The sequence below is a fragment of the Primulina huaijiensis genome, chromosome 17 (genome assembly GCF_012295235.1).
Source record: "Primulina huaijiensis isolate GDHJ02 chromosome 17, ASM1229523v2, whole genome shotgun sequence".
In the NCBI taxonomy this organism is placed as follows: Eukaryota; Viridiplantae; Streptophyta; class Magnoliopsida; order Lamiales; family Gesneriaceae; genus Primulina; species Primulina huaijiensis.
Window position 1 is genome coordinate 7,627,629 of NC_133322.1, and position 14,613 is coordinate 7,642,241.

General features: G+C 33.1%; 1 protein-coding gene and 1 long non-coding RNA gene across 2 annotated transcripts; one reads left to right on the plus strand and one right to left on the minus strand.

Moving 5' to 3' along the window:
* Positions 1–1,144: 1,144 nt before the first annotated feature.
* Positions 1,145–6,515, minus strand: LOC140962476 (protein LAZ1 homolog 2). Its single transcript, XM_073421407.1, has 9 exons — positions 6,240–6,515; positions 4,989–5,196; positions 4,851–4,907; positions 3,147–3,255; positions 2,660–2,841; positions 2,494–2,582; positions 2,094–2,343; positions 1,738–1,971; positions 1,145–1,525 (listed from the first exon to the last, which is right to left on the minus strand). The coding sequence occupies exons 2-9, from the start codon at positions 5,136–5,138 to the stop codon at positions 1,349–1,351; spliced, it is 1,248 nt and encodes a 415-aa protein (XP_073277508.1). The 5' UTR covers positions 5,139–5,196; positions 6,240–6,515; the 3' UTR covers positions 1,145–1,348.
* Positions 6,516–10,686: 4,171 nt separating this feature from the next.
* On the plus strand, positions 10,687–11,004 carry LOC140962272 (uncharacterized). The gene is made up of 2 exons (XR_012172511.1): positions 10,687–10,755; positions 10,875–11,004. It is a non-coding gene; the product is annotated as an uncharacterized lncRNA (long non-coding RNA).
* Positions 11,005–14,613: the final 3,609 nt, after the last annotated feature.

Consider the following 14,613-nt stretch of genomic DNA (forward strand, 5'->3'; position numbering starts at 1 on the left):
AGGTTAAAACAAGAGACGGTCTCACGATCTTTATCTGTGAGACGGGTCAACCCTATCGATATTCACAATAAAAAGTAATACTCTTAACATAAAAAATACTACTTCTTCATGAATGACCCAAATAAGAGACATGTCTCACGAAATTGATCCGTGAGACCGTCTAACAAGAATTTTTGTGTACTTTTAGTTCACTATGGCTAGCTTATTTTCAATTAAATAGTTTATTATTTCTTAGTCTTGCACTAATTGTAAAAATGCATAATAACATAATTTATCGTTTATGATATTCTTTTCCTCGGTTTTCTTCATTTTCTTAAATCTATTTTCTAGTTTTTCGATGATATCATCACATTTCGACGTTGGGAACTCTCGCACAAGATTTATTTTCAAACAAAATATAATTTTCTATTAAATGACTTTTGTGTACATATATTTCAACAAATCTTTGTTTCATTTGGTTGTTTGTTTGAGATTTTCTCTTATTTTTCCAAAATAAAAATAGCGTGGGGAAGAGGTATTTTGGAAAAAATTGATATATTACTATATTTTAATCATTCCTTTTTTTTTTAAAACCAAACTCGTTCTCGCATTTATTATTATTATTATTATTATCTGGAAAAAATTGATATATTAATATATTTTAATTATTCCATTTTTTTAACCAAACTCATTCTCGCACTTATTATTATATATGATGAAACTTCTTTAATCTTCTTAAATTACCCCTCTCTTTGATAAATTTATTTTTATGGAAAAAAAATTTAATAAATAAAAAAACTCAAATATGACAAATATTGAGAGGAGAAATCAATCTTATATAATTACATTTTTTGGGAAAAAAGTGATATATTTAATAGTACGCTTTACTTGAGCATACACGTATCTTTTAACTTTTCAAAAATATGATATACATTTGACAATTTCGAAAATCTCTCTAATTCCTCTATTTATCAAGAAGAGCAAATCATGAAAATATATTTTGAAACTTCAAATGCACACTTCAAAAATAACATCAACTCAATTTAAAATAAAAGGACTTTAAAGCATAATTTTGAACATTATTCCTACACAAACTTTATCAATCCAGAAATAATATATATATATTTACAAAGTAAGATGTGGCTTTCTTTTGCAAAAATTTATAATTTTTTGTGTATACTAAAATAATAATTTCAACAAATATTTCAAGTTAAGTTTCTAGTGCTAATTAATAGTCTGTGAAACTACTGATGGTCAATGATTTTAGTTTCACTGCCATTTAATGCATTTAAGATTTAGAACTAATTAGTAAAAAACATATTTTCTTATTTCAGGTAAACAACAGACCAAACAGAAAGCCATGCAAATTTCATACTGGAGGTTCCTTGGTGATATTACGTTGGTGCTCTTCAAGAATCTTAACTCCTGGCTTTTCTTTGTCGTTGCCAGATACGGCTATCTTGTGGATTCGTTCTTGGATCTTCGTCATGCCTTCATGCACAGGTTCGATGGCCTGATTTATGGTCAACACTACATCCTCGACAACCTGCGGTTCATAAATTATTCGCATGAAAGTTTTAAGTAAACATCATTTTCTGTGCAAGTGTGACCAGTAGAAGAGCCAGAAATTCGAGTCCAGGTGAAAATCATAGTTTTATATGTGTGTGTACACAAAATTATTTGAATCAACCGGAAATCTAGGAGACAATGTACGTGTTCCTCGTATTTTAGCAATTGAAGGGTGATGGGGTATCTGACCTTTTGCCCTCCTTCAACAACGATGTCCTGAACGCTCTCTTTCACGCTTGTTCCTGGGGCCTTAACCTCGATTTCTTTCTTCTCAACAAGTGCTGGCTTCTCCGCATCTCCTTCTTTTACCTTAACAACAGCTTTTGTTTCTTGTGTGGTAACCTTTCCATAGTTGGATGGTGGCACGATATGATATGGTTTTGCGGAGAAGACAAAGATGTGAGCAATAGCTGCGATAGCCATCTGGCCCCAGGATAAATAATGTTTAGTCTTGCCAAACAAATGTATAAAATAGCTAATATGTATTCACTTGAATGTTAAATTAAATAGACATATCATGTTGTCTTAATTTCCATAGATAGTACCTCTATGCATATTAGAAAATCTTGCATTCCGGTTTTGAATTTTCCCTCGTTGGGCAAAAGTCTGAAATTGCATAGCAAGACAATGCCCACACCTTGCCACCATGTTGCAAATACAATAGCCTTGAAGCTAATGAACTTCGCAAGTGGTCGGATCGGTTCTAGTTTTTCATGAGCTACGTTATAAAATTGAACAAGGCAATACAAAGCCCACATCTGACTGAAATTCAATACGACTGTTATATATGGATACCTGCAAGAATGGGGAAGCGTTTAGTCTTGTAAACTAGGCAAAAAATAACAAAAAGTTTTTTTTTTTTTTTTTAAAAAAAGGAGAAAAAAAGTGCCCCCACAATTCTTCACAAACGAGTTAAAACAACATCAAATGGCGATATTAACATACCCATAGTACCACTTAAATTGTCCATCACCATACACTCCACATAGCTCGAGAACAATAGTCAAGAATGCACACAGAGTCTTCAAAATCATCTGTACAAGTTGGGAAAAATACATAATTATGTCATCAACAAGGGGAAAAACAGTTGAGAGTATGGGAGGACGTTTACATATTGTACAAGACCAAATTTTATGATTGTGAATAGGTCTTTCCCAAGCACATGTGGATGGCAGACAAAGTTGCAATAAGTTCTCTGTTTTAGTCGAGCACCCTTTTTTCCCTCCAGCAACGGCCTGCTGATTTGTTTCTTTGCTTCATCCTCAAGAAAATCTAGGACCCTCAGTTCACCACCTGTTGCGTGTATTTTTATGGTGAACAATTAAAAGATAAAGCTTTTCAAAGCACAACTCAACAGAGATTGATATATTATAGCATAACTGGACAAAATTTTAAAAATTCACTTAAATTCACAAGGTTATGCGGGTAAGTTATTTGCTAAATTTCAAAGAAACATAAAACACTGGCGTCAAAGTCATAGAAATCCAAGAATTTATGGTTAGAATAAAGTAGCGGAAATCTATCAACTGCGAAAAAAGTAAGTATATTATTCCTGATTTTTGCGGAACTCAAAACCGGTAGAACCATGCCATACTTACCAAGGCATTCAATCAAGTAGCTTCCAAAAGCATAAAGGGCAAATGCTTCATAGCAGCTCCTCAATATGTCACAAGCAAGAGATAACTTCGGGTTCCACAACGATAACATCTAGAAAATAGAAGTTATAGATTGCATAACATAATTAATCAACAAAATATGTGAATAAGCTGATAAATGTGCAAAAAAATAAAAGAATTCAGCTAAACAGCAAATCCATTCAAATTCTGGAATTTGGCTCCAGTTTGCATTTTTATTTGTAGTTACNCATGGATATTTTGTTTAATTAATTTTATTTTTGGAGTACAAAGAAAATTTCATACTAAAAAATCGAAATTTTGCACTAGATGAGCATTTTCTGATTGTTAAATTTTGCATATTAATGATTTCTGAAATTATTTTCTTCTAACATTTAATTTTTAGAGATATTTTCATTAGCCACCCCTGAGGTTTGTCATATTTACGGAAAAATTCGATTATATTTAAATATTATATATGCCTCATTGAGTTTTGCGAAAAATAACAAACAAATCCAATAATTTCTAAAATTACGAACATCCTCATTAGGTTTGTATTCGTATTACATTTTACACTCTTTGGTTTGTATTCATGTAAGATAAATGCAAACCAGATGGGGTGTACATAATGTTGATAAATATTGGATTTATTTGTTACTTTTCATAAATAACAATGTAAATGTAATATTTAAAAATAGTTGGATTTTTTTTGTTAATATGACTAATTTTCAATAGAGCTTAAAATCAAATCCAATTTTGAGACCTCAAATTAGTTTTACCGATGTTTCTACACCTTAAAAGTAGTGACAAATGTATGAAAATGTTTGATTATGGAGCTATACTTCATTATCTTTTTGGTCAAAGTTGAGATTGACCTTAGTTTTGAGATTATGAATTTGGAGTTCTCTTAAATATGTCTAGAGATATTCATAAATCTATATAGTAGAGAGAAGGAAACGTAGCTCATTCAATAAATGCAGGTTTAAAAAATAAAAATAACCAATTAGTATACCTTTATGGCATGTTTGGTAAGATGGAATGATATGATAATGGAATGGACATTCCAAATCTCATTCCATTCTTTTGCTTGATATAGCTTTTGGAATGGGACCACCACCATGTTGATTGGTTTACCCATTTCCATTTTCCAGACTATATATATATTTGGAAATATTTTAATAATAAATAATTAAAATAATAATAAATCAAATCAATTAAAAAATTATAATTTTAGTTATAAATAATTATTAAAAATAGTAATGAATTAATATTAATAATAAAAAAATATTTATTTAAAAATTACAATAAATATAATAATAATAGTAATAATACAATATTTATAATAATTATTAATATTTAATAATAAAACTATAATAACGATATATCAAATAAAATATCAATAAAAATTATTTTTAATAAAAATTATCGTTATAATAAAAATAAATAATGATAATGATAGTAATATGAAATAATCATAGAATAATTATTATTTGAATATTTTAAATATAATATGATTTAATTATATTCCATTCCATTCCATTCATTTTTTCTCATGTCAATCACAGGAATTGAATAGATATACCATTTCATTTTTATCTTTGTTTCATTCCAAAATTCATTTCTTTCCTATCTTATTCCTTTCAACCATACCAAGCATGAATTTAATCAAATAAAAACAGAATAACTCACTGATTCGGTTGCATAGGCTGGGACCATAAAAATAACAGCAACGATCCATTTTTGCTCCTGAAGCAAAAAGCAATATCAGACAACGAAAAGATTAAGTAGAAATTATCGATTAGGCAAACAGGAAGGTGAAGAACTAACAGCAGGGTTGTTATAAGATCTAAGGTGTCTGAACGTCAAGAAAAGAGAAAGGGACAATGCTATAAAAACAAAGAACCCAGCAACAATGAGGGCCGGCACGTGAAGATGCCTATACGGATGTTCATATGGAAACAAGTAAGCTGATTCCATGCCACATGCATCTTCTGCGGCAGTCTCTTTATACTTGTGATTTCAAGGTTACCATTACCTGGAAAAACCAATAATGTTTAACCAATAAAAAAAAAAGAGTCAGAACTTCTATTGAGAGAGACTCTAAGCGGATCAATGCGAACGCAGAATTGTTTCTAACGAATGAGCAGCTAGAACCATATTTACAAGACATGAAACCATGGGTAGTAGTCGGGATGGGTATAAAAAATCATCACATCAAACAAAAAATTCTCCATAATATATATTTCTCAACATCCCTAACCAAAATTAAAATTCTAGATCCACAATGGATTGAAAATTCCTCTAGTAATTTTATAAATCGGTTTTTCCTCCTGCACGTAATACCATATAAAACAACTACTGCTTAGAAATACATCCTTCGATCAGCAATTAAAAGGTGCATTCCAGAAGCCAGGTCCATTCCGTAAGCCAGGCAACTTTAGATTTTAGACCTTACAGTGTTCATAAGAAATTTGGGATTGGTACTTGAAGCTGAGAAATTATTTTATTCTCATTGAGGGTGGGAGCTCTTGTCGGGTCCGAATCCTAAATTTTGTGTTGTCATTTAGTATAGAAGAGAAAGAAATGAACTGGCAAACCATTAGTATCTTGAGATGGCAAGTGCTCACATCATTATTGAAGGATCAAGTTATGTTTACTAACAATTAACAACTGCGGGTGAAGAAATGGAAAAGTAGACAGCAAATTGATATAGTTGGCCAAAAAATTTGAACTTTCTTTGTAATCCATCATGAAATAAAATTTAATCCCCATCAAACTTTAGATGAAGTCATAATCACAGTTATTATTTAAGTTATAGACTAAATTTACCATACACATTTACAGTTCAAAATCCTGTTCAATCCTTCAACCGAAATTTCAGCTTTTTGTAGTTCAACACTACACATTCGCTAAATGTCCAAAATTTCTAACAGGAACTATCGACAAGCAAATAAGCCACTGATTCAAAGTGAATAACAGCAATCAAATTAAAGACGGTAAATCATTCAATGGCTGCTAAATGCCGATTTACGAAAGCGGAAAACACAAATCTGCCAACATAAATGAACATATACATACTGTCCCGAATTCAGCCAGTGAAATCCCAACAGTGTTCGCTCCAGAAATTCGAAATCCCTAGATTGCGAAATATAAGAAATTTGCAGACGAAACAAATATTTGTGTGGATTTTGATCGTTGGGCTGCGCTTGCATGATTAATCGACACGTTTTCGCGGATGGGACACGTTGACGTCGAGCTCCAAATTTCAAAAATTGTGGGGACCAAGCCTGTAATCGGGTCGAAATGTTCTACACAAATCCGTGACCCGGACGGATGGGCTTAAGACCCGAATATGACCAAATCCAGACGAAAATGTTTCTAATAATTATATTAAAGCATCGAGGTCTTTCAAACCAGATGTTATACTCAAGATTCTAAAAAACATGAAGCGGCTCGAAACGCGGATTTCGAGCTTAAGCGAGATTAGCATGAGCTTAAGCGAGATTTTAAGCGTGAAAAAACGTTTTTTATATTCAGTGTAATTGTAATTATCTCAAACCAATAAATAGATAAAATAATACATAAATATAATAAATTTAAGTATGATGCATTAATTTTCATATTTATAAAAGTAAAAAAATCTCAAAATTATAATTTTTATTTGTTTTTGCAACTAGACCATATTAAAAAATGCTAAATATTTGTCAAATCATTGTTAGACACGCTTAATCATAATTAAAATTTAAAAATAAACATATAAATTATAAACCTAATTTATTATTTTAAAATAAAAAGACATACCTTCAAAATAAAAATTAAAAAATAAACAGATGCGATTAATTGTGCTTAATCGTATTTAATTAAACACTTTAATTATGCTTAATTCGGTTAAAAAAAAAACAGTTTGACATATTTTTTCCGCTTTTCTCCGAAGCGGGGCGTTTTTGTCGAGATTCAAACTTAAGCGGGCTTTTTAGAACAATAGTTATACTACCTACCGCTTAGCTTTACGCATTGTTGGAAGCGCGTGGATTTGATAGGATTTCGGAAGATCTGGATTTGTGAATCTAAAGAATCAGATTTTGAATAATTTCATTGGATTTACTAAGATTTTATTATGTTGGCTCAAATCTCTTCATATTTAAGAAGATTTTGTAGTATTTGGATTTCAATAAAATAAAACTCATTCAAATATTTATTTTCACTTCTTTAAGATATGGAGAGAACGTGGCTAATAAAAAAATAAAATGAAGTTTTTTTTATTTAGGATAAAAATCATTGTTTAAATTAACTGAATATTATCATTGTGGTTAGAACCGTCAATTTGGGTTGGTACGTCGGACGGCCCGCGTACCACACAAATTAAGTGGATCGGGTTGAAATTTTTTCAGCCCATTTAATGGCGAGCCTAGATGAGCCAACTCGCGCGGGTCGCTTGCCTAGGCTTGTGACGTGCTTGGGTTGGCCCTCGCGAGCGTGGAAGGAAAAAAATTTACATTATGGATTATGGTGATATATGCATTTTTTTAACGAAACATGTGAATTTTTTGTATTAGTTACTTTGTATAAAATGTAACCGTGTAAAATCAATAATTAAAAATTTTATTGATATTTTTTGATAAAAATTAATTTATGAAATGAAATTTTTAATTAATTATAATATTTTTTTATTTTTCTTTATTTAATTTATTTTTTGTGGGCCGGCCGGCCTAACCCACAACTCGCCTTGAGTTGGATTGGATTGGGGATTTCCAGACAGTCGGTATGGCTGGCTCGCCCTGCCAAAGGGTTTTTGGTTGCCCGCCCCGCCCTACCATTGATGGACCAGTTTGACAGCTCTAAATATGATCATCCTCTTCTTCGGATGTAAAATCATTCTCATCAAGTTCTCTCACTCAAGATCCAGAACGAAGTTGAAGTTTGGTTTATTAGGACAAATCGACAAACTGTTTTTTTTGTTGAACTTTGATTTACAACCTATAAAAAAATCACCTTTCGTTTTTTTAATTAGACTTTTAATTAAAATTAAAATACCAAAAAAAAAATTTAAAAAGACAAAAAAAAAAAACCCAAACGGCCTAGAGCCACTAACACTTTCTCTAGGTGGTCGGCCGGCGCCTAGGCGCTAGGGTGATTTCTAGAACAATTGTTAAATCTCTAAGGCTCCGTTTGGTATATGTGATGTGATAAATAAATGATTAGTAATTATATGAATTATAAAATGAAATATATGCATAAATAATATGGTGGAATAAAATATATGATGTTTGGTGTAATTTTAACATTATAGATTAATTTTGTGTATTAGCATGAAATGACTAAAGTATTCCCACTATATACATTATAATTTCCTAACCTAAATATAATAAATAAATAATAATAGTAATAAGAAATAAATAAGTAGGTAATTTTAAAAAAATATTAAAAATGAATTTTTATTAATTTGTAAACTTTATTTTTTATTATATATTTATTATTCTCATTAATTATAATGATATTATTAATTTAATCAATAATTTAATTCCGATAATTTCTTTCTATTTTATAATTAATATAATTGTATATATTATTATTAATTTAACTCTTACTAACCATTTTTTTATTAATCAATAATTTAATTCCTATAATTTTTTTTTAATTATATAATTAAGAAATAAGGAGAGAAAAATGTAATTTATTGAGTTTTGATAGGCTATCCCACTTGATTTTTTAGATTAATAATCCAATAGTTATCCACAAAATTGGGTCTTAAATCGGATCAAAATGATTGTTAAAATATCTTAAAATTTTAACCAAACATTGGACAAATGTTTGACTATTCATCTATCTTTGTTTAATCCACTCAATCAAACACACCGTAAGGATAACATGATTAAGATATCTTGTACAATTCGGCCACGTTTGGTAGGAGTGATTATCGGAGGACTAAGGAAGAAATAATGAAGTATCAGTTGTTTGACTGGTTTTTTACGTGAGTAGTGATAACTTCCGGCCCATGATGTCAACACTGTGTGGCCATGAAAAGAAGAGAAAATAGTCCCAACTATTTGATGGTATACCCAATCCTGACATGAACAGTACTACATATTCCTGTTTTCCCTTCCCAATTTACCTTTTATCCCATCAACATAAAATACCAACCTCTTCTCATCACTCTAAAAGTGACTGGCTCTCGTCTTCGTGAAGGCGGCTTTACTGTTGAAGTGTGCAGTCCATTTCTGTCGTCTGCATCTGTCTTGTAAGCTTCCGTTTGTGGAGGTAAATGTTGTAGTTCTTGAAACTGGTTTTGTTCGGTAGAAGAATTCATTCTCCCGCTTTTTATTCGTGACATTAATTATTTCTGCTGAAGTTTGGTCTCATTTATTTCTAATTGCGAGCCTATGGAAGCTTGTGGTATGCTATAGAAGTGATGTTTGGTTAGTTGTGAAGTTCCCCAACTTTTTTTGAAGAAACTTTTTCTGCATTTTGTTTATGACAGTGTGAAGAAAATAATTGTCTTTCTTCTCTTTAAATTCTACGTAATTGTTAATGCATAATAAGTCTTAATTTTTCTTACTTACCATTTATTTTTGAAGTAAATATTTTCTCAACACTAACGTATGGAAGTTTTCAGAACTGATAATTGAAATACAATTGTGCATTGTGCATTTTGGTTAATATCCATGTCCGTTAATCGCGTCTCCATTAAATCACATGTCTTAGTTTACAATGTTCATGTCATTTGTTTGTTAACCACACATAACTTTCTAGTTTTCGGTTGAGTTATTGACAACATGGAGCAACGTAGAAAAATTGTTATCCTTCTGCTGGTGAACCATATGTTATGTCGATCTTTTTTGATGTTATGCCTCCTAATACGAGAGCATACATGAATGGTCTCAATTACACGTCGTGTCCGTCGAAGACAAGCTGCGTCGTACAACATGATCGAAAGAGTAAATGCTGAATTGAGCAATTTGCATAAGATTATTGAGGTCGGAGATATCCAATGTGTGAATAACTTAAGGATGAATCAAAGCGCGTTTGGACGACTCTTTTATTTGTTAACAAACTTAGGAGGGTTAAGTGATTCAAGATACGTAAGTGTCGAAGAGAAAGTGGCCATGTTCTTGTCTGTATTGGCGCATCATAAAAAGAATCGGGTAGCTGGGCATGATTACATACGTAGTGGACAGACAGTTAGTGCTCATTTCCATGATGTTCTTAGAGCGTTGCTAAAGTTACATCCACTACTCCTTTTCAAGCCGTCTCCTGTCGATGAAGATTGTAGAACCGAAGCATGGAGGTGTTTTAAGGTAATACCTCATTTTGAACTATCTCATTTTTTTAGTTTGGTTTCCTTAGTATGTGGTTCGACTATATCTATCTTACTTACACATTGCTGACAGGGTTGCCTCGGCGGATTGGATGGAACCCATATCGGTGTACATGTCCCTTGCCGAGATAAAGCAAGATACAGAAATCAAAAAGGTACTATTGCAGTTAATGTATTGGGGGGTATGTGACCGCAATATGAATTTCATATGATCCGCGGCAGATGCTCGATTTTTAAGAGATGCGCTAAACAGGGATGATTCATTGAGAGTTCCACGAGGTTATACATGAAATTTTGATGTTTCTATTTCTTATTTCGTTTTGTAGCAAGAGTTTCAACTAATGATTTAGTTACAAAGCTTTGTCAACGTTTTCATTATTCATTTTACGAAAACGCAGGTTGTTATTATCTCTGTGATAATGGATATGCAAATGTTGAGGGTTTCTTGACGCCGTATCGCCGTGTTAGGTATCATCGCGATGCTTGGGGCAATCGTGCTTGCGGTACACAAGATTACAAGGAGTTGTTCAATTGGAGACACTCTCAAGCTCGTAACGTAATAGAAAGAGCATTTGGTTTGTTGAAAAAAAGAGGTCATCCTTCGAAGTCCTTCGTTTTACCCACTCAAAGTTCAGAACCATATAATTTTGGCTTCCATTCTTTTACACAATTTCATACGAACGCAAATGGATGAAGATCCAACGGACAATGTCGAAGAATATGTTGGCAGCCCGGCTAATGACACACAAAATGATTTCATTACCAGTGTAGAGTCTTCAATTGGGTGGAATGCTTGGAGAGACGAGTAAGCAATGTCGACGTGGAACATAAACAATTAACTTGCTTTTATTTCATTTCAATTGTTAGCTATTGTACTTTCAATTTCGGTGTATTAGTTTTGTTATGGTCAATTTACCAAGGTTCTGACATTATTCACTTTGGTTCTATAACGTATGTTTTTATATAAAATTTCAACATACCTTTGGCACTATAGATTGCTTTATATTTTGGTAGGTGTTTATTTTGTCCAGCATTATGACACAGTTGAAATATGTTGTGTTTTGTACAGAGTCAGAGAAACAACTCAATCAAGTGTAAATGGATAGTGGAGCATCGTCCGTGAGCGTTGTCGGTAGGAGCGAAAAACAAGACAAGACACGACGTAGTTGGAATGCTCGAGAAGAAGAAGTTCTAATCTAAGCACTGAAAGATGTCATAACAAAGGGATGGAAAAATGAGAATGGATTTAAGGCTGGTTATTTAAATCTGCTGGAGAATGCAATGCAGAAATCTATCCCCGGGAATAGCTTACATGGAAATCCACATATCAATTCGAAGATCCACGTATGGAAGAAAACATATAGTACTATAGTTACATTGTTAAGCAAAAGTGGTGTGGGGTGGAACGATTCTGATAACACAATCGATGTCACGGATGAGACATGGGAGACAATCGTGAAGGTATTTTTTTCAATGTTTATTTTATGAATTCGTTACGTAGTTGAATTTCCTTGTCTAACTCTTAGATTTGTCGTAGACCGACCCAACGTTACGTTCAATGAGACACAAGCAGTGGACACATTACCATGACTAGTGTGAGATATTTGGAAATGATCGTGCTACAGATGAGCGCACAACCAATTTCGAGAATGTACTGCATGAGGTCCTAAACATAGATAATAAACTACGTACTGCTGCGTGGCTTGCCGAGACACCTGCGTTTGATACAGTTGATGCTGCTGAAGACTCTAAATATGAGACTAATACGCCATCCTTGAAAGCTAAGGAATGTGTAACTTTGAAGATTAAGAAAAGGAAGAAAGCCAATGACGATGAACAGAAAATTGTTGAAGCCATCAAAAACCTCGCCGACATAACGGAAATCACAATGAGCGATTTGATCAAGAACCTTGCTTCAGAGGATAAGCTTTCAGATGCACAAGATCAGGTGTTGAATGCGTTGGATGAGATGACTCATCTTTCGGAGGATGAGCAAGTGCTTGCTGCTAAATTGTTGTTTAACAACCACAACGACTTGGCTCTGTTTCAACGGTTAGGTCATCGCGGAAAGATTTGTTTGGTAAATAGACTTTTGGCCGGACAGTAATGGGTGAAGAAGCTGTGCATTTTGTGAAGATGAATCATTTCGATTCGTACATGTATCACCTCTATTATTCTAGTCTTTTTGAAGGGATTCGAACCAGTACTTGTTTTCTTTATGTGTTTTGCTCATTTTCAGTACGTTTCATGGATAAGCATCTTCGCCTTCTGTATTAACTAGTTAATGTAGGTATACGAGTTCGAACAGTAATGCATTTGTGGTAACTTTTCACCGTCAGAATGCTACGTATTGATAGTACCATAGGTTTTTATTGTCCTGAACATTAATGCATTCGCTTACAGAACATAGAATGAAAGAAAATGCACATGTTGCATTTACACTTCGAAATTATGAGTTTAAGGACAAGAAGAAAACCACAAAATCAGAAAAATTAATAGGATTTCTTATTCAAAGAACACTCCTTTATCATTACTTTGCAGCATTCATATACAAAAGGTTGGTATAAAGTTTGATCTTCCCCACCGTTGAAAACAGTATTAACAACGTGTCTAATGTACGAACATGTCGTCAAAAGGGATAGTTCTATACCATGCATTCAAAATTGTGGGGAAAGAACGAAACCTACTCTACTGTTACACCTGCTACCCACTGGAGTCAGTGGTGAGGTCAATGACGAGGATGGCCGATTTGCCATGGCCAGCCAATTTTATCTTGTACTCTTCACCTTGGGTTGCACGATGAACTTTCACCTTCGTGGTGTCATCTTCTTCGTTATAGTCGGGCTGTATCTCCATTTTTGGGTGACATAACTTCATTTTCTTCCTCCAGTTTGGCACATTAGATGAAAGGTGAAGCATTTCAACACCCTGGCATTTCACTTCACACTTCTCACCTTTCTGAACCTTCTTTGTTTCATCGTCGGAACACAGATCAATCATCGGTACAATGTAGGGGCTAGTGACAGTATCTTCAGAACCAAAGTAACAAGTAACAGACATTTTTTCGAAAATGCTCAGAAAATCACATGAAATTGGAAGATCAGTACGTGCGTGCATGAGTAAGAAGCTGTCTTTAAATATACAAACTTTAATGTGGAGCAACTTATCCAACTGCTTGTATTAAATACAAGCCTTTCAACCTGTTCCCTCAATTTTGCAGATTCGTAAGTGAAGTCCAAAGAAGATATGCAAATCAAATTGTAACAAAGGGTCCCAGGGTGGTAGGTATTAGCCATTAATAACACATTCTAATATTTACATTATTAATAATGTTTGGAAACCAACCGAAATTGTTGTTTTCGGTCCAATTTTACATGCTGCTACACCTCTTCGCGCACAAAGGATTGAATACATACACTTTCACCACTAATCTGCAAAGAAATCGTCAAATTATTTAAACTGATGCATTACCGATGTTGGAGAAAATTGAAGTAGAAATTTGTAGGATATATTTCAATTAAACATTACTACAGGAACTGATTCATGGACAATCAACTATTAAGGAAGGAATATTACACAAAATAATGCTGATGATCAATGAAAAATTTTTACAACCATAAACAAAGAACACACTTACATGAAATATCCTTCCAAAATCAATACACATCATTAAAATGTAGCGGACACTTAAATAATATGTGCATACAAGTTAAGTGCATCAGACATCGAAGAAATTCAAAAAATTGGTACCACACATACTTACGTGGAAATACTAACAAAGAAGTAAAGTTCATAATCACAAGTCATTTACTACTCGTCGATCAAATCCATTTTCTCCAACAACATAGCTATCTCTTCTGAGTTCTTCTCCATTTTCTTCGCTAGATTGTGATTTTCACGAGTTAAATCTGATATAGCTTGCATTAAATCACCTAGTTTGTTACAAGGCTTACGTTCATTGTCACCAGTAGCATTCGGATTTGAAGTGGACAAATTAGGCTGTGAGCACGAAGTTTGAACCGACGTTTTTTTTTAAAACACTCTCAAACGCGTCATCGGCCTCTTTCCTAGTCTCGTACCCTTTGAAACAAGCCCCAGGAAATCTATAAACTTCGGAGTTCGCTTCAGACCACTTGT

Coding starts and splice junctions, on each gene's coding strand:
- LOC140962476 (XM_073421407.1), bottom strand. CDS start 5,138: ATGGAATCAGCTTACTTGTTTCCATATGAACATCCGTATAGGCATCTT. Junction 2,583..2,659: donor AATTTGGTCTTGTACAATAT/GTAAACGTCCTC, acceptor CAACTTGTACAG/ATGATTTTGAAGACTCTGTG. Junction 1,972..2,093: donor ATTTTCTAATATGCATAGAG/GTACTATCTATG, acceptor TCCTGGGGCCAG/ATGGCTATCGCAGCTATTGC.